The following is a 27,148-nucleotide window of genomic DNA, read 5'->3' on the forward strand; positions in this document are numbered from 1 at the left end:
TGGGCAATATTAGTACGAAGCAAAATGGTTGTTTCTGCATACATGCGTGGTGTTCAATATGGAACCTGCATGGTTGACAAAAAATAGCGATATACAGACAGGTGGCTCGTGAGTTTTGAGACTGGAATTCGCCTTACGCGTGTGCGGTACGTTTGAACTACCGGCGAAATACAGTGCCGTGTTTTTGCGTTTGTATGATTAAGCATTCCAGAGTGTTGAGAAATAGGTATTTTAATTACTTAGTTTGTTCTCTTGAGAACGCATTGTAAAAAAATATAAAAAAAAGTTTAAAAATAAATTAGTGCTTCTGTCCCTTCTCGATTGACAATTTGGACCTACAGCGGTGTTGCCAAGCCTGTTGTTTTTGACCGATACGCCTTGATATCTTAAGGTTGGAAAATATGTTAGTACGAAGCAAAGTGGTTGTTTTCTAACCTATTTTTGCGAATAGCTTTAGTCGAAAAAAAAATGGCGATATACAGAGACAGGTGCTTTCTGCGTTTGCTCGCCGCTCAGATTTGAGGTTGGGATTCGTCTTACGCATGCGCGGTACGTTTGAACTACCGGCGTTTATTTTATTGTGTTGAAAAAAAAGTAATTTAATTATTTTTCAAAATATTCTACTGCTTCTGTCGAGTTCCACTTGACAATTTTGACCTTTCGCGGTATTGCCAAGTCGGTAATGTTTCCCCGGCAGTGTGAGCGATTTGCGTCGATAATTTCGGGTTAGAAAAAAAGTGTAGATAGTTCTTTTGGTTAGTTTGGCCTAGTATTATTCAATATGGAGCGTTTGTTGTCGTAAGTGAAGGTTAGTAGATTATTTAGTAATTATTGTAATTATTGTTGCATATGGCTTTTTTGCTTTAATACACTGGGAATATTGAAAAATAACAAAATTACAGACAATAACTATAACAATGTGATGGTTACTTACTTTCCTCCCTCTCTACTCTCGTTAACGACAGTATAATTTTTTTTCGCCTCAACGACAAAACTAGTTTTTGTCTACCATTGCCCCAAAGTTTTATTATTCTTCTTCTTCGTTGCGTATTTTTCGAATTTCGCGCGACGGTACGTTCGAACTACCGCCAATGAAACACCTCCCCGTCGTCCATTTCACATATGTGTTTTTATTCAATAATCGGCTATATAAAAACGTTATTCACAATGCGGACCCGCCCCGCGCGGGGCGGAGGGAAACATTTAACATGGTTCACAAAAAAAAACATGGCGATACACAGAGATATGTCGTAACGCGCGGAAACGGAGAAAAAGACAAGCAAGGCACAAGATGTCCGGCACGACGGGAAACTGAACGTTAAATGCAGGAACTTAGACGGTACGCTTAAAATTACGCGTTCGGCGGCGGGCCGGGGGCGGCACAGATTTTTTTTAGCACCGGTTTTCTTCATTAGTGCCGCGCGTTTGAACTACCCGACGCCACTTTTATTGTCTGCTCGCATTATAAAAAAAATAACCTCCGTTGCTTGCGGCGGGGTACGAACGAAAATTTAATAAAAACAAAGTCAAAAAAAATTACCTGCGACAGACGAAATAAATATATACGATACGTACAAGGTCGAGAGTAAAACTGTAATACTTCATGTACAAAAATGACCTAAACCTACGGGAAAATAAATACAATGATCGTGGTCCTTAAAAATAAAACAAAAAAAAAATGCGATAGGATAGAAACAAACGACGGGCGATAAAAAAACAAAAAAAAAAGATGGGGGGCGGGGCGTCGCCGCCCCGCTACTTGGACAGCTTGCTGATGACCCTGATGAGCGCACCGTTCTCGTCTTTGAGCCGCTGGTTCTCCGACCGCAGGTTCTCCAGGTTCTGAAACGGAAGAGGGAGGGAGGAGAAAAAACAAAATAACGACGGCGGGCATGCGCGCGCTACACTCAAACACGCAAAAAAACAAAAAAAAAGCAAAAACGCCATCGACACAAACAAGCCAACGTCCCAAAAACGAGAATAAAGAAAGAAAAACGGAAATCGAAGCGGCGAAACGAAAAACCCTTGCGCGCGCCTATGGCCGGGTCTTTTTTTGCCGACCGACCGAAGCTCCGCCTCCGCCGTGGTAAGTAATTAACCCGTTGAATAATCGAGTTTAATTAAATTATTTAATTTATAATTTACTTAATGTAAATTTGCATTAAATTTAATTATTTAATTTAAATTTATCATTGTAAAAATGCTTCAAATTTAGTTGACTTTAAATACAAGAGGTTGAAGCAACTTAATTAAATTAAAATATCCAAACACTTTTTAATACTGTCATTAAAATATTCTTCGAATTTGAATAATCTAAATTTTTATTACATTTAATGCATTTAATTGAATTTAATAAATTAATATCAAGCAAAGATAAAAATGATGAAAATTTGGTTAACAAAAAATAGTTAAATAATTAAATTAAAATTGTACCCAAACACTGCAATACATTAATTAATATATGCTTCAAATATAAATAATAATTATATAATTAATATAATTAAATTTAATTGACGAATTAATCCATGTTACTACTAAGTAATTACAAAAATACTAGATTTAGTTAACTGAAAATAAAAGTAGCTAAGATAATTTAATTGAATTGAAGTAACTAAATACTTTAATACTTTAAGTTTTAAACATAATTAATGTAATTTTGTATTAATATTAATAGTAAATATTTTAAACGAGTTATTGTAAAAATTCTCCAAGGTTGGTTAAGTTAAAATAAAATTATCTGAAGAAATTTAATTAAATTAAAATTGGAGTAGCCCAGTACTTTAATATATTAATTATTAAATTCATCAGATTTAATTAATATGCTATTGTTAATAATCCTTTAATTTCAACTATTATTTTTAGATTAATACTTTAATTTTGAACTATGTAATATATTTATGTAATTATTTATAATAAGTGCCAGATTAAGCCATATGAAATTGTAGTAAATATTTTAATATTGCACTGCCAAAAATGCTCCTATTTCTAGTTAACTTTACTTTAATACGATAATTAATGGTTTAAATTAAACTGTTGAAAAAAATAGATATTTACTAAATACTTCGAATTTAAGAAATTATTTAATTTAAAATTGAAGTGGCTTTAATCCTATAATTATAAAACTGCTCCAAATTTGCATTTAATAATATTTCAATTTCAATATGGTAATTAATTAAATAATAGTTGCTTCAAATCTATTTAATTGTTCATCTAAAAATTATATTAATAATCGTCTAATTTCGTCATTTTTAAAAAATTCAAATACCTTGGTGGTCTAATTACAGATACCTTGATACTGCAAGATCATCTATCGCCGGGTTGAATTATTAATTAAATTGGTCGCAATTAATTACGTTAATTCGAGCGCAGCGAGAGGAAAGAAAAAGGAACGAGCCAGCGGCGGCGGCGGCGCAGCGGCGCGGAAAAACAAAACATCGGAGCGACACAACAGCGTGTGGGCCGAGTAGTACTTCGAATGAAGCGAGTAGCACCGGTTACCTATTTTTTCGTAGAGTTGGTAAGTTTGTTGATGACGCGAGTCAACGACCTGTTGTCCGCCTTTAGGCGTTCGTTCTCGGCTTTCAATTTTTGCAATTGCTAGAAAAATATACGAGAGCCACGTTAATATATACGAGGGGGCAGGGGACACCACGCGTAGACAGCGGAAAAGAAGGTCATAAAAAAAATCAAAACGCGTGGGCGACGGCCAAAGCTGCAAAAAACAAGCGATCGCCACGCCCTCCCCAAACGTGCCGCCCTACCTTCAGCTCCTCCTCCATCTCGCTCAGTTTCCTCTCCATCGCCCGCCTCTCCCGTTTCTCCAGCTCCGACAGCGAGTTCTTGCTCGTCTGTAACAACGCGAAACGCGGTAATAGTGCAAATGAACTACTGCGATTGCAATACAATAAATGACACCTACGACGACGTTAATTTTCTCCAGCGTTTGCTTCGTGTCCCTTAGCTCCTCGTCAGTTTTCCTAAGCTTGTCCTTGAGCCTGTCATTTTCGGCGAGCTGCTCCTCGTACAGCTTCTTGTAGTCGATCTCACCGTTCTCGTTTCTAATGTCGACGGTGCTGCTGAGCCGCGATCTGCCGCCGCCCCTGTCCGATCCGCTCTGCAACGCACAAAAAAACCGGCACGTAAATCACGTGTGAGTGGAGGCGGAGCGCCGGGCCTTACGACGTAGCCCTCGGACCCTAGCGAGGTGAGGCTCAGCGACCTCGAGCCCATGCCGGGCAGCGAATTCCTCGAACGCGACAGCGACTTCTCGCGGTAACTGTTGCCCCGAGCCAATCCCTACGAAGTGAGAAAACGCGCATAACCTCAAACCTCCCAATCGTATATTTTAAACTGGGCGGGCTCGATTGAGGTTACGGCGGCTTTCTCACCTTTGCGTACTCCCTGGCGTTGTCGTACGACTTTGAATAATTGGTGGCGAACGACTTGGCGGGGATGGTGAGGCTCGCGTAGCCGCCCGCCCCCGCCCCCCGGTACCCGTTCGCGAAATAGGGGCTCTGGTAGCTGAAACACATCGAGGCTTTCCGCTATTCCCGCTCTTTTTCCCCGTTACGCGAGCGGAACACGCGAGTAGTTCAAACGTACATGGTATTCCCGCTTGGTATCTCGCTTATCTTTCAAGCTAGAAAGATGCGGTTTTCGCGTTCTGTTATCGGACGAAGAGCTACTAGCGCTTCGTATGTTTATGATATAAATATACGGGGGCAAGTGATATTTAGATAGATGGCGTGTACCGCCGCGTGATGGGAGGGGAAAAGTCGGATACCTCGATGCGTAGGGCGAGTTGTACGCGGAGAATGACGACAACCCGGAGCCGTAGGGCAGGTTGCCGTTGCTGCCGAAGTAGCCCGCGCTCCGGGGGCGGTTGCCGTAGCGCGGTGACGCGGCGGTGCGCGTGGCCGACGACGAGCGGTGCCTCGGGGGCGGCGCGGGCTGCTTGCCGCGCGACGTGTGATACGACGACGCCATATTCGTTTTTAAGACGCGAAAGCCTTTAGGGCGCCGGCGCGCCGCACCTCAAGGAGAAGGTCGAGGTCTGTGTGACGTGTTGGCGTTAACTTTCGGTTTAAATACGGCAATCTTACGAGAACAAGTGATGTTCTTTCGTACTTGACTTATCCGTTGGAGACTAGATTGTGAAAATAACAAAAATATACATGTATCGCGTGTTTACTGGCATGTGACGTGATCGCGGAGCGGCGTTTCTGGTTCCGGCGCGTGGGCGAGGAGAAAAATAAAAAAACGCCCGGTTATCGTCTACCTGGTGGCTGAGAACGCTTGAAAATAGACGCGCGTTTGCGCGAGAATAGAAAGATGCACGGCCGAACACTTATTATGATAATTTTTCAAAGTCGGGCCGCTATTTTGAGACCGTTCGTCCGCCCCGCGCAATAACGCGGCAATTAAACGTCAGAGACGTACGTCAGGTGCCCGTTTACGTGAAATAACGATGGACGTTTCGCTCGCGGGTAGTTCAAATGCACCACTCTTTTCTAAGATTCAGACGTGCGGGGTAATTATTTTATATTATTATATTATACAGTAACTCAAAATAATCTAAAATTGGTCTTAGTAATCTTAAAATACGATGTTATCCACTACCACGGCATATTAAAATATTACAATAAAAAAATTTCCAGCCCAACTATCAGAAAAAAAAAATATATAAAAAAAGGTGAGTGGTCGATCAGTGCCGATTAAATGGACCCATTTTGAGAAGAAGAAAAACGAACGAACCCAAAAAATCGAACACACCCTCCTATCGTAACGGAAACACGTCACACGTTCTCTCTCCGGCCCTCTTCGAGACGCTAATTTTATCCGAACAACGTAAAACGCGGTCGATTTTAACGACGGAACTTCCTCGAACGCGACCCGACAATAAACTAACCGAACAGCTATTTAAAACCCGAGTTTCGATCCCACGCGAAACGAGACGCGGCCGTCGAGACGGCCGGACCAGAATCCGCGCTCGACGAAATCGGGAACCACCACACTTACATGTTATTGCCACAAAGGTATTCCCGCTTTTATCGCACCGGTATTCCCTTTTTTATCGCTACTGCCGCGAAAACGTCCGAGGCCCCATAATGAACGCAACCTTCGCGACCCAACGCCACGGTATTCCCGTTTTTATTCCTGGGTATTCCGCCTTTATTGTGCCTCGAGGATGTAGGATCGTTACTTTCCTTATCAGTTAGCATTATTTAGCGCGTTTAACCGACGGTATCCTTCTATTTATCGAAACGTATTCCGTTTTTATTCACGACCTAAGCCAACTATTATCGCGGCACGATCCCTCTTAATTGCATCAAAAAACGAAACCCCGAAACTATTGTCGAACACTTTTTTTATTGGAAGCTATTGTATTTTATTTCCCTGTGTAAATGCACGGAGGACTTGCTTTTATCGCAATATACAACCCCTTGCAATAGAAAGCGGCGTTTTTATTCGAAGGTATTCCGCTTTTTTTTGCACCCTAAACATTATGATAGATACTTTTTAGCTACTATCGATGGTATCCCCTTTTGATTGAAATATTTCGTTTTTATTTTGGCGCAAGCCCTTTCTTTTGTGGTTATAGGATCTCTCTGTTTACTGCACCGAAAACCATAATACCCGAAACCGCTGCTTTTATCGCAATGCGAGCGAAAGCGACGCTATCCCTTTTTATTTGAAAGTATTTAAAGAAATTTTTATTGTTGAACCGGTTCATTTATGACCTATGGTCCTATGGTATCCCATTTTTTATTGAAATATATTGAGTTTTAAATTTCCGGCTTTTATCGCAGTATAGAAACGCGTGCAACCGAAAACGAAGATGTCTCGTTCTTATTCGAAGGTATTCCTCTCATATCACACCGGATATATTAATAAACGAAACTTTTATTAAAATACATTGCGCTTTCAATTTCAAGGAAGTGCCGATTTTTATCGTGGATCGATACCTTATAATCACTTAACTAAAGCTTTTCGGGACCGATGGTATTCCGTTTTTAATTGAAGGTATTCCGCTCTTATTACATAAAAAAAGTATTATAATCTACAGACGCTACTGACGACCTGTTAGCGATGGTATCCCGCTTTTTATTGAAAGGTGTTTCGTTTTCGTTCCACCGAAAATGTGGTCAGAAACGGGGAGCCCCGTAGCGCACGCGACCGACCCACGTGCGCCATATTTTAAACACGCGCCAAAAAAAAAAAAAAAGAGAAAACCACGACGAGATGCAACGGGCGATGACGCGCGCCGCTGGAACATCGCCAGATCCGCCGGAACACCACTCACCGTCGCATGCTTAATTTTGTGTGTCGTTTTCCAGAATAATCCGCGCCAGATTCGGAATAAAGAAAAGTCACCCGCGCGTAAATGGCGTCGCCGGCAACGTGGCGCTGTCGAAAGAAGTGTGCCGGGTAGTTCAAACGTACCACAAGAGATAATTCGACCGAAACACGCGCGAACCCTTCTGGCATTCGTCCATCGCGTTACGCCAATTGTTTTAACGACGAACGGTCTTGGTCATCGTTTATTATTAGCGAACGAACGCGCTAATTATACAACGAAAATAAAGATGGTGTTTTGAAGAAGAAGCAAAAGAAGAACGCTTTTTCGTAAGACATTATAGTCGCGTCTCAGTCTTAAAAAACTTTACATTGGGCATTCCACCCTATGAACACCTTGTTCCCCCCGTTCTTTTTCTTCCTGCACGAGAGAAAAAAGAACGGCCCTTATGAAAACCTCATTTCCCACATTCTTCTTCTTCCTTTCGGACTGTCCCTCCACGAGAGAAAAAAGAAGAAGACCCTACGGACCGCAATCTCACTCGTTTTTCAGTCTTGGAGGATTAATTAAAAACTTTAGAATGGGCATGACGCAGGATGCCTCCAGTATCGACTATGAGTTCAACCCTACGAAAATGTTCCCGCATTCTTCTTCTACCTTTCGGATTATCGAGCCCGTTCGCAAAAGAAAAAAAGAAGAAGAACGAACTCTCCGCAAAACAAAAACAGTCATCGACGATTCCCTGTTCTTGAGGATGCTTGAGGAGAACTTTAGACGGGACGAGGAAATCTTAAGTATCAATTCCGCTCTGTGAGAAGAAGAGGAACGTTCTTCTTTTCGGACTGTCGGGTCCATGCGCGAGGTAAAAAAGAAGAACGAACTCTCCGGAAAATATGATTGAATTGTATGTGAATGATTGTGTTCCTCTTGAAAATCTCGTTTCTAGCGTTCTTCTTGTTCCTTTCAAATTGCCTGGTCAGTGCGCGAGAGGAACAAGAGAAACGCTTTCTCCGCAAGACCCTCATGAAAACAACCTCGTTTCCAGCATTCTTATTCTTCCATTCGGAATGTCGGGTCTCTGCGCGAGAGAAAAAATGAAGAAGAACGCACTCTTCGCAAAACCAAAGTTGTCATAGCCGTCTTTGAGGATGATTGAGGAGCAGTTTAGAATAGGCACGTCAAATTATTAATGAGCTCTGGTTGAGGAAGCCTCAAGTATCAATTCCGTCCCATGAAAACCTCGTACCTCGCGTTCTTCTTTTTCTATTCAAAATGCCTAGTCTTTGAGCAAGAGAAAAAAAGGAAGAATAGGAACGCGTTCTCCGCAACAACCCTCATGAAAACAACCTCGTTTCCAGCATTCTTCTTCTTTCATTCGGAATATCGGGTCCCTGCCCAAGAGAAAAAAGAAGAAGAAAACAAATGGTAAATGATGGCCCATTCCAATGGCCGGGGAAGTATTGACTATGGATTCCGTTCTACGAAAACCTCGTTCCCAACGTTCTTCTTAATTTCGGGTTGGGAAAAAAAAGAAGAAGCGAAAGGAGACTTACCTCGATACTGTTTTGTTGGCCGGCGGCGGCAGCGGCGTCGCTCGAATCGCCGCCCGCCGACGGGTCCTTGTCCTGGTCGAGGTCCTGAAAAATTAAACGAGCGTAAGAGAGCGACCACGCCCCCTTGTCACCCCCACTTACGTCAATGTTCTCGAAGGAAACTACGCCGGTCGACCTGCGTTTCGGCCTGCGCCTGCGTTGTATCGCCGCCTGCGTCGCTAGCGTCGATTGCGCGTTCCTCGCGTCGTTCTCCTTGTCTTGATCTGCGAAATGGCGGACAATGGATGCTGGTGGTGCGGGGGAGGAAGTTGTTAGACTACCGACCTTTTTCCTCGACCGACTTGGGCCTGCGCAACGACAACGTCACGGTAGTGGTCTCTGCCGTCTCGACGGGGGCGGACGAGGGACGTTGCCCGGTGGCGGCGGCGGCGGCTGACCGCCTCACGAAAGATGGCGTGTTCGGCGTTTCCGGTTTGGTCGCATCCTCCAGCTTGAACTGAATAACAAAAATGACGTGACGTCAGCGGGGGCGGCGCCTCGGACGGCGGCGGGTAATCCGAACGCGAAATAAAACTCGCGCAGTTGCAACAAGGGTTTTTTATTTGCGGTTAATGATCAAATAGGAAAAAATTAATTAAGCGGACCATGTAAAAATTAAAAAAAAAAAACAAACAAACGACTACGCTACAAGCGGCGAGAATAATATATATATATACACACACAAAACGTACGGAGGCGGGGTTGAGGGTAGTATTTACAAGCGATTAGCGGCGACGTTGCAATATGTGATCCCGTTCAGAGCGGAACGTCTTTTGTCGTCCGGCAGAGAAACGCGAGCAAAAAAAACACCAGATTCTGAACGGGATGGCAGACCAAATACAAGCTAAAACCGAGGAAGAATAACGTGCAGAAAATCTGAAAATAAGCAAAATAAAAATTTACGAGGTTAAAAAAAAAAACAAATAAAATATTACGTTTAACAATCGGACGTTTAATGTAGATGCGACGTTGCCGCTTATATCGAAAAGTAGGATCGACTTCGAATTTCATTTCCGTCATCTCCTTTTCATCATTTTTGCAGCGTTTTATCGAAACTTCTTTTTGATATCCTCGAAAACTGTTTAAACCGTTTGTCCGTTTTCTAACGCAAGTTCAAGTTCAGACCCGGCACCTTCTTTCGATATTGTGACTATTGTGAATAAACACTATTACAAAACAACAAAAACAGGCAAACGTAACCTTTAAATGAGTCGGTAACTTCTGACACGTCAAATAAAATTCTCACGCCTTGAAGAGATACGTATCATTTAACAATAATCCCATTTTTAAAAGATGTTATTGTTATTAAATATATAATCGATTGTTAAATATATAATAACCACAAAATTAAGTATTGCTCTAAAAAGTGCAATTAATATCAACAGAAAAAAAAAAGTTATTCAGACTGTCACATTAACTATGGCCATTTTTTTAAAAATTTTTTAAACAAAAACCGTCTATCGGATTGAAAAAAATCAAGAAATTAAATTTCTTTAGAAATAATTGGAGATCGTAAGAATAATTTTTATTTTAATAGAAATCAGTGGCGTCCCATCAATGTCTGCCAAAATTATTACAGATATTAAAAAAATATATATTATTTTTGAAAACTTTTTCACCCCGTATCTCAAAACGTTTAAGACTTATGTTCATATGAAATTTTCTTTTTAAAATAGACCCAAAAATCGCCCCCTACTTATTGACATTCTATTAGAAAACACCCCGTATATGATGTTTGCCTTGTTTGGCATGTGCACACAAAAAGTCTTCTTAAGCAAAATTGGGAAAGTCATTGACAGTATACGGGACGTCCCGCTCGAAAAATCAAAATCGATCCTACCTTTCGACATAACCGGCAACGCCGCGACCGACTGCCGACCTTACGGCAAATCGTCACCTCCCGATTTCCCGAAACGTTCCGTCAACTGCGCGACACACCGTATATACGGAGTGTGGCCCGTCTGCGTTCGAATCGCCTCGCAAGCGTCAAAAAGTTTCCAAATTTTTGTTAATTTCGATTCTAATTCAAATCGACCACCCGGAAACCAAGCGAAAAACCAAAAGACATGCACAAACACTACGACCACAATTGGGTTAAAAGAACTACCAAGCTGCAACCATCCAAAGTGACAACGGGTGACCATCAACCTAACCTCACACTCCGTTGCCGCCTGTCGCGATACGAACGACGGAAACGCCAACCTAACCTTACTTATTCAAGTAGTCATAGATGTAGCGCATCTATGCAAACTGAAGCTGAAAAGGAACTATGGGAAGTGTGGATATCGAAATGGAGCCAAGTAAAGGGCGAAGAATGTACAGTGCAATCCTGGTTGCGAAAGTGAAAATCGTCGAGAAAGACACGAAGAATTAGTTGCATTTGATGATTTTATTCGTATCTGCTTAATAATTCCTTCTACTTCCTGGAATGAAGGATATTGAGCAAGGAAATGTTAACTATGTAAAAATTTTGAAATGGTCATTGTGTTTCATCTGGTCATCTACATGGCGAAGGGGAAGTTGGTGATTTCCGACTTATTTCTTTCACAGTGAACACAACAAGTGAACTCTCGAATTTTGTATGATTCTTTGATTAATGTCAATATTCCCGCCACTGTTAGCATCAATTCTGTTTTGTTTTGCCCTTGATTGATTGAACTGTTTAATAATTCCTTCAAAATTCTCACGGAACAATGAAAAAAAAAATGCAGTCTCCTTTTGTTTGGAGCAGAAGCAAGAAAACCTGGAGTGAAAAATGATCGTAGCAAACGTGCCAAGCTTCTTGTGAAAGAAGAACTAGTTATTCCTCCTAACCAAACAGGCTCAATAGGTTTAAGATCGCTTGAAGTGGTCATTGTGCTTCATCTTGTCATCTACATAGTCAAGGGCACGTTGGTGACCTCCAACATATTTACTTTAACTGTTTCCCTTCACAAAGTGAATTCTCGAATTTTGTTTGACCCTTTGATTAATGCCAATATTCCCGCATCTATTGAGGAAATAATTCTTTATAAAACGTATTAAGAAGAAGAACTGATCGGTCCATACCCTAAACGGCCACAGATATCAAAGGTTCGTTGTCTCTTTGGTCACCTCCCTAATTTCGACCAACCAACGGTTACGGCCACTAACCCCACTTTCTCGCCTTACCTTGCTACCGCCGTCGACCTTGAGGCGCCACGACGGTCGACGCTCGTGCTGGGACGCCGCCATGAGTTGCGCGTCGCCCCCAGGCGACGAGCCGTCCCTGGCGCCCTCGATGCCGTCGGTGACGGCGCGCGTAATTACGGTCGGCGCCGCCGTCGTTATCGTCGCCGTCACGCTGTTGGTCTGATCTCCGTTGGTCCCCTGCTGTCGGCAACGTCGCAAGTTCATTCTTGGTAGCGCAAATGTACCGGTAGTTCGAACGCGAAAACCCGAGCTAGTTCAAATGAACCGCTCGGTGGCAACGGTCAAAATTGAATAAGAGGCAAACACGCGCGAGTAGTTCGAACGTCCCGCGCATACTGACCGTCTCGTCGTTGTTGTTGTTGTTGTTCGGTTGGCTCTTCATTTTCACCAGCTGTTCGGCGGACTTGATTTCCTCCAACGTGACGCCCTGGGTCGACCTTCTGGTTTCGCGCACACGTTTCGCGTGCGCTTTCCGCTGCGTCTCGCTTTCCTCGTCACGTACCGGCGGTACGAACGACCTACGACGACGAAAACGCGGCGTGAGCAGAGAGCGGAATCGGTCGGCGCGAAACGGGCACAGGTTAGAAACGATAAAACCACGGAAACCGATGTTAGTGAGAAACAGGGGCCGGGGCATAAACAAAAAAGCTAAATCCGGAAATTTTAGTAACAAAACAGTATCGGGTTATCGGACACACAATCCGGCGTACTTGAAGAAATTCTTGAACATCTGCAACCTGGTACCGGTCGGGGTGGTGGGCGTGGTCGCCCCGCCCGCCCTCGCGCCGTTCGTCTCGGTCGGCGTTTCCTTCAGTGTCAACTTAAGGTCACTGGACCCAAAAAGACGCGTTCAATTTCGTAACGGACGCGATCAAAAGATGAAAAAAAAAAACAAGAAAACGGCCTGGTCTCACCTTTTGAAAGCCGACTGGTTATTTGGCGGAGGCGCCGGTGCGCCCTTGGCGCTCGTGTCCGTCGCGCTGCCGCTGACGTCGTTCTTCTCGTCCGTCGCGTTCCTAAGGAAACAAAAACGGAAAAATCCGAGTCAAAACGCCCGCGACGGAAACGCTTCTTCAACCATGCAATACGGAAGCCATGATGCGTGTATTTCGACCGCGGTGCCCGCGGCGGGTAACTGGTACAAACGGGTACAAACGACCTACCGGGCATGGGAGGTCGCCGGTACGGACGAACTACCGTTCTCGCGGGCAACGCGTCGAATGACGTCAACGGTGTGTGTTTTCTTTTTGCGTGTATCGTGTGTGCGATGCGTACCTGTAATGCTGTTGCGAATTGGTTAGGATTATGTCAGACTTAGGTCTGTTGGAGTTATAAGAAATGACAGGAGTATCGTTATTTGCCTGAATGCGCGCATGCAGAGCCTTATATCTCGAGTAGAACCTAAACACAACAATAATAAGCGTCAGTATATTAAACGGCAACCGAATCGAAAAAAATATATATGGCGCACGGTAGACACGGCATGGCCCAAAAAGTTTCTAAAATTATAAGTACCTGTGATTGAGGATTTTTTGTCAAGTTCGTGAAAAGGTGATATACCTTAATACTTCTTGTGTTTATGAGCCAGTTATTTACAAAAAATAAGATGCGGTATCTAAAATTCATTGTACGACAAACATTTGCGCCAGAAATTATAGAGTATCATCTGCCTTTGGATGAGTAAATTATGTAACAAAATATCACCTTGTATTCTTAATTCTGGGATAATGGCAAATCTGTAGCTTTTATTGGAAATTAAAGTAAACAACTTTCATTTAATCATAATAATAATAATAATAATAATATAACAAGTTTTAATTTTAAATCAATGCCTTAGCAGAGTGCCTATTTTTTTCTGATTCTCTCAAGCTTTTAATATTTTCATAGAAAGGCTCCAGCAAATTTAAAGCTTCGGGACTAAATCTAAATGTTTGGATCGGACGAAATTCATAATTGTGGGAAAAGCGTGACACAAATAGCAAACATGTGAACTTGTTCCGGTAACCTTTTTTTGAGAACATCCACATTCAACGTGCGCCTGCGCGAGTATTAAAATTTTGTTTTTAACCAACAACAGTTCTAATCGCAAATTATGACGTTGGATCCGTAAGACCTTGCGGCTTTTAACAAACAACATGGCCGCTGACAGATCGTCCGTGTTTGGATGCGGCATTTGATCAAAATACGCCGAAATCATATTAAATTTTCTGGTTAAGTCGTGGAAAAGCTGTGCAGAATTATTTTTGCATGCAAGCTATTTTTTCCAATTTTTTTTTTGCTTGTAAATCGGCGGGAAGCGTTAATTTTCATGAACTCGTTAACTGAAATAACTTCCGAGATGTTAGATATCGCACAAGACATATTTAAGTGGAAAAAATGTTCAACAAGCACCAGACAGTAGCTTAATTTGTTTTCCTACATTTCCTGTAAATCTTGTACACTAAAATATATAACCCAAACATTCTTCGTAGCTATTTAAGTTTACCAAAAAATGTAGGGAATTCTGTTTAGTAAATTCGCATGTAAATATTTGTGTAAGCCTATTTTTCAGTTTGTTGAATGTGAAATATATAGGGATCACTGTTTCTCCAAGATCCTATACAATACAAATTATACCAGTTTGTGAGTATGGTACGGAGATATTGACACCAAACATGAAAACAACAATGGCACTGGGCGCTGACCGTTATTACTTAATCAATTATCGAGAAAAATTACGGCAATGTAGCGACTCGGATAGTTGGGGACGATGCGTGCGCAAAAGATCCATAGTAGGGCCACTACATTATCTTATAGCTATACGGAAAGAACGAACAGTAAAATTTGGAATTTTTCAAACTTTTTGGGTCGTCCTGACCCACCGTGCGGCGGTAATTTATTTAAGCGGAACGACGGAGTACTTAAAAAAAAAAAAACGACTCGCGCCGTGTGTTAAAAAAGCCGCGTTAGGAACTCGAAGAATCGAAATACACTTACTGCTCGTCGTTCTGGAAACTCTTGGTGCGCCTCAGGGTCACCTCGTTCTCGTTGTTCAAGTCGGACGGGTCGTTCCGGAAATCTGGAAATGGAAACGTCAAAACGACAACAACGCGTGCGTCACTTTCGTAGTTTACTTTTATCGGGACCTGCAGAATCGGGCCGGGTCACCTTCGATAACGGTTTCCTCCACAACGGTGGGTTTTCCTCGTCGAAAACAGCCGGCTTCGGAGGAATCGGAGGCAGTTTCGCAGCGTCCGCCTCCTTTGCCGCCGCCGCGGTCTCGTTCGCCGGCTGGGAATTGGCGCGGTTCTTCTTCTCTGCAATCGGATTTTCGCATTTGAAAGATGCATCAAGTAGCGGACGGCAATGGTCACGAGGAACCCTCAAAAATTGTGACCCTTTCATTAAGTCGATAAGTGTTATCGTTTAGCCACAAATCGATTTTTTATTATCGCCCCGTATAATTGACGAAACCTGTAACTCCCTCACGACACGGTTCACGATACTGTTCAAATAAAATCTTTAACGGTTTTTCATTTATCGCCAATAATTTAAACACAAAAACGATACAATACGATTCAATCATTGTTTGAAGTAGAGGTTATAGCCCTGGATTTTCCACGTTTCCTGGCCCAAAAATTTGTTGAAAACAGTAAATGGTTTAAAAATATTTTTTTCCTGAAACCACGGACTTTTACTTCTCTGCCAAATTTGAAGTTGATACCTGCAAATTTGGGGCACTTAACACATTTTTTATTAAGCACGGAATAACGGGAACACCCTGTACAATAGGTGAAAACCTTAAACACAAAAGTTTTAGCTGTCTATGCGGGCTATATCGCAGTGTAAAAAAAAAGTGACATCTGAATCATAGCCCTTCAGTCATAACCAATTTTCAATAAAAGGGGGATCCATTTTTCAGTTTTTCTGATTTTGAGGCGCACCCTGTAAATTTTTGAAAAATCGTCAAGAATAAAATTTATGGAGCCGCATCTTCTGGTCCAAGAATTTCTTTGGTCTCGTGAACAGTTTTTGAAAAATTATGTTTGTTCTACTGTTTAAATGTGGGCAAAGACTTTTACTTCTCGGCTAAATTTCTTATATAGCAACGGAATATCGAAAACACCCTTTACAATAAGTGAAAACCTTAAATACAAATATTTTAGCTGTCTACACGGGCTATATCGTCATGTAAAAGATGTAACATCTGAAACAGTATTTTAGGGCGACCCATTTTTCATTTTTTTGAATATGCGGCGCACCCTGTATATTCTTGAAAATTTTTCAAGGATAAAAGTTTACGGAGCAAAATCCTCCGTTCAAGAATTTTTTCCGTTGCACAAACGGTTTTCGAGAAATGAATTTTTTGTTAGACCCTTGTCGACTGTCCCTGGTTAAAAGTGCGGGGTATTCGGGCCGAGAATATAAAAGTCGATTTGTGGCTAAACGATAACACTTATCGACTTCAAACAAGAGTAACAATTTTTAAGGATTTGTGATTCTGCTTAAGGCAATCTGTTCTATTTTGCAATATCAGTATAAATAAATTAAATACAGGGAAATTTTAGAATTGTTTGTTAAATGAGTTTTTCGAACACCCTGTATGGCACCGTGAAAGTTGGCGTGCACGTATATTCCAATTCATTTCATTTATTAGCATGTCACAAACATAGAAAATGTACACAATACAAAATTCCTCATTTCTGACCCAAAAAGCACTGCGCCATTTTAAGTATTTTTTTTTTTTAATTAGAAAAGAGGTCAAGCGATATCCCTTTTTTTAAGTTTTTTGACGTTCTATTTCTATTATTATTTATATTACTTAACAGTAACTTAAATTAAAAAAAAAAACAGCTTCCATTTTTCTTTTTTTTTTGGAAATTAGCACCTTGTGCATTTTGACAATGGTAAAGCATTTCGATAAACTCGTCTCTGTCTTTCAGATCTTCTACCGAATTTGGTTTCGTAATATAATTTTTACCTCTTCGATATCCACAAAGAGAAAAGTCCAGGGGTGTTAGCTTTGGCCACCGAGACGGCCATTGAATCAAAGTAACGTTCACCAGTTATATTACAATCGATAAATATAAGACCAACAATATGATTAGCGAGTAAACAGGCCCAAACATTTATTTATTGCGGATAATTTGTGCGATAATCTCCGAAAACATGTGGATTTTCATCGCACAATATCTTACATTTAATTCAAATAATTTCACAAAAATTATTTTAGAAAACATATTTAAAAAACAGTTTAAAAGGACTTGACGCACTGACAAAATGATTAATATGAGGATAATTATTATTATTTGTATTAATTAATTTTTTGTATTGCAAATCTGACGAATCAAATGTTTTCCTAATTTATACGCGAATAGAACGTGAAAAAACCTTTAAAAAAAGGTATCACTTACCATTTTGACATTTTGAGATGTTTTACGCCAAAAATTTCGACATTTTGATTATATACGTGTATGCGATACTTCACCGTGCTATATACAAGGGTGCAAAAGATACGCTGGGCACTGGAAAATGGATTCTCAACGTCGGTACAATTGAACTACCGAATGGAAGTCGCGCCGAAACCGGCCTCTGGAGCCGGCCTCAGCGCGCGATCGCCCAGAAACGGATTTTTAACGCCGGCACATTTGAACTACCTATTGGAAATCGTGCCGAGACGGTTCTGCAACGCTGGCTCCAGCATGTAATCGTCTGGAAACGGGTTTTAAACGTCGGTACAATTGAACTAACGAATGAAAATCGTGCCGAAAAGGATTTTTAACGGCGGCACGTTTGAACTACCGAACGCAAATCTCGCGCGGACAAACTCGGTGCGAACGAACTACTAACGAATGGAAAGCCGGAGACGTGCTTTTAATAGCCTAACGCAACAGTCTCGGGGACGGTGTTATCACACTAAACGAAAAACGTGGCACATTTTAGTACGAATTTGTGGGTGTGGGGGAGACACGTGCGTTTTACCCTCGCCGCCGCCGACGTCCCGCCCCTCGGAGCCGCTGTCCGTCTCGGTGGTCTCCGTGTCCGAGGAAGAATCGCTCTCGCTCGACACGTCCATCGCTTAACCGGGTAGCCGCAAGAAAGAGAAATCGAAACGGAATACAATAACGGCAAAGGGGCGCCGGCACACTCACCGATATTCTCGTTGACGACGATCTCCTCGTCCTCGGTCGCGATCTCCACCTTCACCTTCTTCACGCGGCTCTCCGCGTCCGTCTCGATCGTCCTGTCCCGCGTCTCGAGCCTCTTCCTCGCTTTCCGCTTGCTCACCTCCTCCTTGTTCTGTTTCTTCCTTAACTCCTCCAGCACGCCGAGCATGTCGCTGTCCGCGAGATCGAACGGCGTCTGGCCGACGAAATTTTTCGCCTCCATGTCGGCGAGGTTGTCCACCAGCAAGCGGCACGCCTCCTCCTGACCCCAATGGGCGGCCGCGTGCATCGCGGTCCATCCGTCCACGTCCTGGGCGTCGATGTCCGCGCCGCACTGGAGCAACAACCTGATAACGTCCAGGTAGCCTTTGGCGGCGGCCACGTGGAGGGCGGTCGCCCCCGTCTTCGGGTTCGGGTTGTTCGCGGACGCGACGCTTTTACTCGCCAGCCATTCCTTCGCGTCCCTAAGCATCACGGTCTCTTCGTCATTTCGCGCGGCTTCGCAATCGATGCCCCGTCTCTCGATCTCCTTCCTCAGAAAGTCCACCATTTTCGGGCACTCGGTGATGTCGATCGGCAACTCGCCGTCGTTGTTCACCGCCGCCACGTTCGCGCCCTTCTCAATCAGGTACTTCGCTATGTAGAGGAAGGCGCAACTGGCGGTCGCGTGTAGCGGCGTCCATCCCTCGTTGTCGCCCCGGTTCACGTCCGCCCCCTGCTCCACCAGGAACTCGACCATGTCGAGGTTATCGTCGATGCAGGCCTGGAACGACGGCACGTTTGAACTACCGACGACGGCAAAAATAAATCCCGTAAAAATAGCCGCCCGACTAAATACGGCAACCAGCACGGCGGTTTCCCTTTTTTTACGTAATTCCTATCGGAATCGGTAGTTCAGATGAACGCGGAACGAATTAAAATACGCGAACCGTACAGCTGTAGTAGCCATATTGACGTAATTTACGTCACCGAATCGGGGGCACTGCCACAGGTGGAACATCGTCTCGCCCTTACCTGATGAAGGGCGGTCAGCCCGTCGACGTTGGCCGTGTTGATGTCGGCGCCCTTCTCGAGCAGCTTCAGCACCTCGTCCTTGTCCCCGGCCGCGCACGCCGCCAAAAATACACAGCCCGACGAGAATTTCACTTTGCGCGGATTCCGTTTCGGCGACGTTGGCTCGCGGTTCGTGTCGGATTCCTCCCATCTTTTGAGCTGCTCGGCCCGCTTGAACAGGGCGGAATTCGTCCGCGACTCGATCGACATGATTATTTAACACGGAGGCGAGCCACGGCACGACACCATTACGATTTTTACAAAAGAAACCATTTCTTTACGCGTTTGACAGCGAGAGGGTGCGGTTGTTGCTTCGTGCGGATCGGCGGGCCGCCGCGCCATCTGTCCGCTACGCGCCGCTCACGCTTTCGTGGATAGCCGAGGGATGGCGCCACACTCATTCTTTGCATATTTTTTCCTGTTATAAACTCTCCTGTTCTTCGTAATAAAAGCAGTCAACGGGTTAAACGAAAACGCGGCTACGATTTTCCGCGAGCGCGTTTCGTGGTCCGTGCCTGCTACGCGCCCGCCTACGTGCTACGAGGCCGCGGCGTTGTTTGCTACGCTTGCCGGTACGCGGACACGTATCGGCGTTTCATTTATTGACGCGAGTGTCGTATTGTGTTGCGTGGTTTGGGAATTTTCGCGTTCGGTCCATAATTAGTGACGAATAATCCAGGTAAGTGGGTTTTAAGTCGCCTCGACTCGCGGCCGAACGAAACGTTTCGGGGATAACGGCGTGTCTCGCACGGCTTCCATTTTGGAAGACGCCGTGTCGGGTGGTTCTCCATTTTTTTTCCGTGCAGTAGAAATGGTGCGCGGTAGACCGAGAGGCAGCTCGTACAGGGGCAATCCCTGGGGTGGCAGCCGGGGCGGGCCCGGTAGTTACGGGAGTAGCTCTTCCGGAAGGTTTTCGTCGTTCGAACGATCGTCGGACCGCTATCCGAGGGAGGACTACCACAAGCCGTACAGGCCTTCCAATTATGACGTAAGCAGTGTGTAGATTTAAAGCGTGCGGGGAAAAAAAGTGTTTCATTTCAATTAGGATTCGTATTCGTCGAGGGACAACTACAACCGCTCGCCGGAGAGGAAGAGGCCGAGGAACGAGGTAAGTCCTTCGGGATGGGCGTGTTCGGTTTCTATCCTTCGCAGGCGGAGGAGAGGGATCGGCGATCGAGGACGGGCTAGGAACTTGATAAAAAATGGACGACGCTTGTGGGACTGCAAAAATTTTCAATGTTTTAATGCCGACGTTGGTAAAATTCGATAGTTTGGGTGGAACTATGTCAAAATATACGAGAAATGTTGTATTAAGAGACTAGACCGGAGGTCGCTGCTTTCCAGCAAATTTATAAAGTCTCGAGTGCGATGTAAAAGTTGTTGGCGATAAAATTAAGCGACGCAAAATTATTAAAGCCGTCGATTGTGCTATCGAAATGTGACTAAAGGGGCAAACGAGACGCTGAGCAAGTCGAAGTGTTTTTTTCTGCCCTCGGAGGGGGGGCGTCGAAAGCGGACGGCCGCCCCCTGCCGCCTCCCGCTTATAAAATAAAGTGTGTTGTCCAGGCCGGCGGATCACGTTCGCACGACTCGTTCTCGTACTCGTCTTCGGGGGGCCGGTACTCTGATTCACACGGCCCCACGTCGTACACGGAACGGAGATCGTATTCGGGGGACAGGCCCACGTCTACCCCGTACCAGTCGCGTAGGGACGACTTTAGGAAACCGAGCGGCCCGATCAGGGGCTCGTTTCGGGGCCGCATAAGCACGAGGCGCGGCTCGAGGGGGATGGGTATGCGGGAGCGCGGCGTCGGAGGCATCCGCAGGCGTCTCGCCGAGACCTCGTACGCGGTGAGGAAGCGCCCGAGAGGCTACCGTGGCATCAAGGTGTCCCGTATCAGGAGGTAATTACAAACATTTTCCGTTTTTTATTTTATTTTGCGACGGAGGCTCCGAGTGTAATAAAAATCACCAGGGCCCGAGGCAAAGACCTCCCCCCTACCTTTATATTATAGCGATAATAGAGCGAAAAGGTGAGAGAAAACCTCCCCTAGCTGATAATCGAGACTTTACTGTAAAAAAAATATAACAAGGTGACTCGAAAGGTATCTTCCAGCTTAACACTAATAACAAAGGGGATCTTGCCTGTAAATAAATTACGTGAAGTTGAGCAAAGCTTAATAATAATGACAATTAAGACTTTAATGTAAATAAATTACCCCAAGGTAATTCAAAGATCTCTCCCATCATAATGCTAACGATAATAGAGATTTTGCTGTAAAAAAAAATTACAAGCAGTTGACCGACAGCCTCCTGTACCTTAAAAATAATGACAATTGAGACTTTACTAAATAAGTAAATTGCCACAAGGTGATTTAAAGGTCTCTTCCATCTTAATACTGATGGCGCTGCAAAAAAAAAACGAGAGAAGATGAGACAAAATCCTCTTCTAACTTAATAATAGTGATAATTGGGACTTTACTGTAAAAAAATATGATTCAAAGATCTCTCCTAGTCTAATACTAAAGCTAATAGAGACTTTGCTGTTAAAAAATTACGGGAAGTTGAGGCAGAGATCTCCTCTAGTTTAATAATAATGATAATCGAGACTTTACTGTCAAAAAATTATAAAAAGGTGACTCAAAGGTCCCTTCCCCCTTCATACTAATGATAATACAGACGATGCTATAAAATAATTACAAGAAGTTGAGCCAAAACCCCATGTTACTGTAAAATAAATTGCCCCAAATTGATTCAAAGATCTCTCCTATCTCTCCTATAATAGTGATAATTGAACTTTGCTGTAAAAAAAAATGAAGGTGACTCAAAGATCTCCCCCACTTTGCTGTTACAAATTTACGAGACGTTGAAGCAAAGACCTGCCCTAGCTTAATAATAGTGATAATCGAGACTTTCCTGTAAAAAATATGTATATATGCAAAGGTTGAGGAATAGATGCGCTGATCCGGCCTGTGGGAACGAGTAGATATATAACGTAGTAGTGAACATGTATCAAATTTTTTAAAAATAATAGTGGAAAAAGAGGAAGGATTGCGGGGAAAAAAAGGTTTGGCGCGAAGCTCTAGCGGCTCGATCCAAATGAAGAGGAAGAGCGGCAAATGGTATCACGGTAGGTGGACGGGGCGGCAGAATCGCGTACATTTGAACTACCGCGCCGGAAAATTATTGTGTCGGTATAAAATTCCTGAAAATTGTAAAAAAAACATCCGTTCTTTGCTGGTTTAAAAAATATTCTTGGACATCATGGAAATTTCAAAATTCTGCATATTCTGTGCACCACTTCACAAATGTTGTGGAAATTTTTGGCCCAACAAAAAAAAATTGAATACATTGCCGCTAATAAAACGAGTACTACTGCATTTAAAAAACGACCGATTTGTTAAAACCGGCGCGGTACATTTGAACTACGGTTTTTTACGCCAACGTCGGCGTTTACGTGTTTAGCGGCATCTTGAGGCACCGTCACATCGACGACAGGGACGGAGGCTCTAGCGACGATGACGATGACGACGACGAAGACGTGGAGAAAACCAAGAGCGGCGATGACGCTGGCGACGAGGACGGGGATGGCAAGAAAGAGACCGAGGAACGCGACGACCGCGAGAAGGACGCGGGCGAAACGGAGAAGTCGTCGAAGATGGAGGTGGACGACGACGACGACGACCAACAGCCTCAAAAGTCGACGTATATCCGGCTCGTGTGTCCCCGGTGCAACATCAAAATCCCCACATTCAGACGTTACGAGATGCACCTACAGGTAAAATATTGTGGATTTGGATTGTGGATAAAATGTCGATAGTTTTCCAAAAAACATTATTTTCTGTTTAACACGTGAAACGAAACAAATTTGTTTTTTTTTCTTTTGTCGCGTGAAAGTCAAAGCTAAAAAATGAGAATAATCGCATTTATCGATGCTGTCGATAGTCGACAGTTGTAAAAAAATGGATTAATTGCGTTTCTCACATGAAAAAAATTAATAATAATTGCAATTATCGATGCTGTTAATAAATTGACCCATCGATAGTTCGAAAAAAATTGACACGTTCAACAAAGAAAAAGAAAAAATCATGTGGATGCTGTTAGTGAATAATCGATAATTAAAACAATTTTTTGTCTGTCGCGCGGAACAAAGCTGTGGAGATTACTTAATGTTTGTATACTCTTACAAATCTTTAGTAATCGCAATAATAATTAATGAGTTGTCGATAGTTTAAAACGTTTTTTTTTTCTTTTTTTCACATGGAACAAAAACACAGGTTAAGAAATCGATTATGTTTCTATTTGTCGCGTGGAACGAAGACAAAGGGAATATAGTCGATAGTGATCGCATTTAATGATGCTGCCTATAAACACTCGATAATTTTTTGTTGTTGGTTAGTAATGTGAGTGGTATCTAGGAATAATTAATGGTAACTGATGATTTTCTTCTGTTTGTCACATGGGATAAAGATGAAAGGTTCAGAAGTCTATCGCCATTATGACGACTTTTTTTTTTCAATCAAAAGATGTAACAAAATTGACAGTAATCACAATTGTCGATGCTGTCGATAAATAATCGGTAATTTTTTATGAAACGTTTTTTTTTTGTTTGACGCAAAGGCAAACGAAAAACCGTCGATAGTAATCGGAATTATCGGTGCTGTGGGTGAATGATCAATAATTAAAGAAAAACTTCTTTGTTCTGTTCGTCATTTAGAACAAAGACAATGGCAACAAAATCGAACTGTCGGTAAAAAGGCTAACGCAAAAGCATGGAAGGTAATCGCGATTATCGGTGGTGTCGATAAATAATCGATAGTTCACAATTTTTTTCCCCTTGACTTGTAAAACAAAGACAAACGGAAAATAGCGATAGTGATCGCAATTATCTGTGCTGTCGGTAAATTATCGATATTTTTTTAAAAAACCAATGGAAAAAAAATCGATAGTAAACGCAATTGTCTAAGCTGTTGATAAGTAATCCATAGTTTTCGAAGGCGATTTTTTTTGTTTCACAAATGAAACAAATTCAAAGGAAAGAAAATATCTACTAATCACAATTATGAGTATTGTCGATGAATGGTCTAGTCGATAGTTTAAAACGTCTTTTCTTTTTGTTACGTGAAATAAACTATCGATGTTAGAGATTTGATAGTTCAAAAAGGGAATAAAGTGAATAAAATCTATAGTAATTATAGTTATCGATAATTGAGAAAACTTTTTTCTGTTTGACACGTGGATTATGGGTGTTGTCGATGAATGGTCTGGTCGATAGTTTAAAACGTTTTCTCTTTTTGTTACGTGGATCAAATTGTCGATGTTAAATATTTGATAGTTTAAGAAGAGTATAGAGGAAATAAAATCTATAGCGATCGTGATTATCGATATGTCGATAAATAATCGACAGTTAGAAGAAAAACGGCTTTAAAATGTTATCGACTTTGTCGAAGTAAATATCGGTAGTTGTATCGATATCTCGTAACGGCAGGGCAAGGCGCACGTGTTCGCGATGCGTCGCGTCGCCATGAAGCAAAAGACGATTCTGGCACAAATGCGCCAGGCGCAGCGCAAGTCGCAGAACGAGCTCGAGAAAAAGGGCAGCGGCGAGGACCTTACCGAGCACACTCACTATTGCCAACTGTGCCGTCTCAACTACAAGCAGCCGAAGGAGGTGCACCTGGCCAGCGAGTCCCACAAAAACATGAAACGCTTCCTGATGCCGCGCTGCAAGGTCTGCAGCATCACCTTCAAGAGTCCCATGATCTACGAGAGCCATTGCTGCTCCATCCAGCACATTAAGGTAGGAGCGATTTTCCAGGTGGTGTTGAGGGTAAAACATGGGAATTTGGAAATACTTTGTTGTTTGGGTATCGCACAAAGGCCATTTTATTTTTTTAGGGCATGAAATAAATGAAAAAAGGTTTTTTTTTATTAAATTAGTTTATTGTGGAAAACAATTCTAATAATATTTTGAACGTGGGTTTGCTTTAATTATTCAAATAAACTTATTTTTTGTTTTTGATAAATCGAACTTAACCGAAGAGCGTATTTCAGCGCAAGCAGCAGCAGGAACAGCAGCAGGAGCAGCAGCAGCGGCAGGACGCGAGCGAGCAGTCGGGCGACGACGACAACCTGGAGGACTTCACCACCATCGATTCCGTCGGCGACGTCGACGAGAACGGTACGTGGGTGTCGTCTTCGTAGGGTCGCCTCCCCGCTTAACGTTTCGCGTTTCAGGCTCGGACGAGGACAAGAAGAAGGAGAAAAAGGAGCCGGTGAACGTCGGCATCGAGAAGATCCGGAAAGTAGAGTCGCACTACTGCGACCTTTGTCGCATATATTTGCCGCGCGCGCGCGACGAAGACGTCGCCCAGGTGCTCTCGAAGCATTGCAAGCTGCGCGTCCACATGCAGCGCTACGTGCGCTACAAGGAGAACCAGGAGTTGGAGAAGAGGGCGGAGAAGTTGCAACGCAAGGAGACGGCGGAGAAGGAGAAGAAGAAAGAAGGCGGCGAGGGCAAGAAGGACGACGGGAGCGGCGCCAAGGACGACGCGGATCCCAACAAGTCGGCCGAGGACGATAAACTGTGGGAGGCGGTCGACAAGGACCTGGGGGAGCTCCTCGGCGAGGCGGACGGCAACAAGAGCGAGGACGACGACGACGACGACTCCCACGTGAACGGAGAGAGATACGACAGGTGAGCGTTGTTGCGGGGGGGTGGGGGGTATTTTTTTTGTAACCGCGGCGTTTCAGATTTAAATTTGAGGAGAAAAAGGCGAAGGCGGAGTCCGAGAAGGCGGAGAAGGACGAGGCGGAAGCGGAGGCCGCAAAACCCGAGGAGGAGCAGTAAATCGCGTTTTCTGATTGCTTTTAGTGTTTCTGTTAAGGGCTCGACTTGCCTATGTCATTTTGTAGTGAAGTTGCGGACGTTTACGTAAAATGTATAAGTAAATGGTAAATGTTTAACCACGTCATGGTTTTATTTCTTCCCTACGCCCTAATTACGCGGAAATCAAAAAAATCGCATTTCCAAAATATTTTTCTTTTGATAGCGGACAGTATCTGTTAGGGAGTAATGAAAAATCGGTCAGGGCAGTGAAATTAGTTTCGCCTCTGTCCACTAGAGGGCGCCAGCAAGCGTCACGAGAGTTCGTTATCAGAATCGTAATTTATATGCTAATCTAGCATCAAAAGTCCGTCAAATACAAGCGTTTCTTGGGTTATTTCGGAAGTTTTATTATTCTTTTACATTGGCTCGACCTATTGGAAAACTTTTCCATATGACGTTTGCAAATTTTAAAAGCCGCGATAATTGAACCGTTTTAAGCAAAGCGGAGCACCTAAGCGAATATACGGGCCCTTATAAAGAGCACAATTTGACCAGAAATAAGCAATATCCGTTAGCTTCAGATGATTTTTATATATTTTTTTAAACGAACTGCGCCATCTTTCGAGAAAAGCGCGGACTGTCCCTTGCGTCGAGAATTTAGTCCGCAGAACTGCTACGCTGATATGTTATAGTCATAATAGGATTTTTTAAGCGTTTTAAGTGAATCTATGTACTAATCGGGCATAGGAGATTTTTACTTTTTTTACTTAATAAATTAACCATCGTCCTGACTTTAGTTATCCGAGCTGTTGTGAGATGACGCTGACCGTTTGAAGCATGCGAAATAAGTTTTAAAGCCTTTTAGGCAACAAAGGGAACCCATTTTTTAATTAGAAGTCGGAAAGGCGTTAAGCCAATGCGCTTCTAACGATAAATCAAGATTACAACCTGCGAGCGTTGACTCTAAATTCATCAAAGTCACAAAATGATTTTTAATTCGCTTTAAGCAACAAAACCAAAGTGCTTACTACTCAGGCGTCAGAAATACGGCAAATCGTTC

At 43.2% G+C, this 27,148-nt stretch overlaps 2 protein-coding genes across 9 annotated transcripts; one reads left to right on the forward strand and one right to left on the reverse strand.

Annotated features, from left to right (window-relative positions):
* Positions 1-1,100: 1,100 nt before the first annotated feature.
* On the reverse strand, positions 1,101-19,591 carry LOC132707099 (protein phosphatase 1 regulatory subunit 12C). 7 transcript variants are annotated; one of them, XM_060678779.1, is made up of 17 exons: positions 19,221-19,591; positions 18,192-18,969; positions 18,022-18,117; positions 15,174-15,356; positions 15,037-15,118; positions 13,336-13,461; positions 12,975-13,076; positions 12,771-12,890; positions 12,401-12,578; positions 12,040-12,240; positions 9,175-9,346; positions 8,992-9,113; positions 8,851-8,934; positions 3,920-4,114; positions 3,762-3,848; positions 3,499-3,597; positions 1,101-1,842 (listed from the first exon to the last, which is right to left on the reverse strand). In XM_060678779.1, exons 1-16 carry the CDS (start codon positions 19,467-19,469, stop codon positions 3,499-3,501), a joined length of 2,874 nt encoding a protein of 957 aa, XP_060534762.1. In that variant the 5' UTR covers positions 19,470-19,591; the 3' UTR covers positions 1,101-1,842. The 7 variants fall into 7 exon arrangements, with proteins under 7 accessions (XP_060534762.1, XP_060534767.1, XP_060534764.1 ...); XM_060678780.1 differs by having other exon boundaries at positions 1,102-1,842; positions 12,040-12,237; XM_060678784.1 differs by lacking the exon at positions 13,336-13,461.
* Positions 19,592-19,749: 158 nt separating this feature from the next.
* On the forward strand, positions 19,750-26,228 carry LOC132707101 (zinc finger protein on ecdysone puffs-like). Of its 2 annotated transcripts, none has more exons than XM_060678788.1 (9): positions 19,750-19,938; positions 20,069-20,247; positions 20,305-20,367; positions 20,826-21,163; positions 22,725-23,037; positions 24,748-25,059; positions 25,314-25,440; positions 25,497-25,956; positions 26,013-26,228. In XM_060678788.1, the coding sequence occupies exons 2-9, from the start codon at positions 20,071-20,073 to the stop codon at positions 26,107-26,109; spliced, it is 1,887 nt and encodes a 628-aa protein (XP_060534771.1). In that variant the 5' UTR covers positions 19,750-19,938; positions 20,069-20,070; the 3' UTR covers positions 26,110-26,228. The 2 variants fall into 2 exon arrangements, with proteins under 2 accessions (XP_060534771.1, XP_060534770.1); XM_060678787.1 differs by having other exon boundaries at positions 19,751-19,938; positions 20,066-20,247.
* Positions 26,229-27,148: the final 920 nt, after the last annotated feature.

Source organism: Cylas formicarius, unplaced genomic scaffold, assembly GCF_029955315.1.
Source record: "Cylas formicarius isolate icCylForm1 unplaced genomic scaffold, icCylForm1.1 PGA_scaffold_9__14_contigs__length_23061073, whole genome shotgun sequence".
Lineage (NCBI taxonomy): Eukaryota > Metazoa > Arthropoda > Insecta > Coleoptera > Brentidae > Cylas > Cylas formicarius.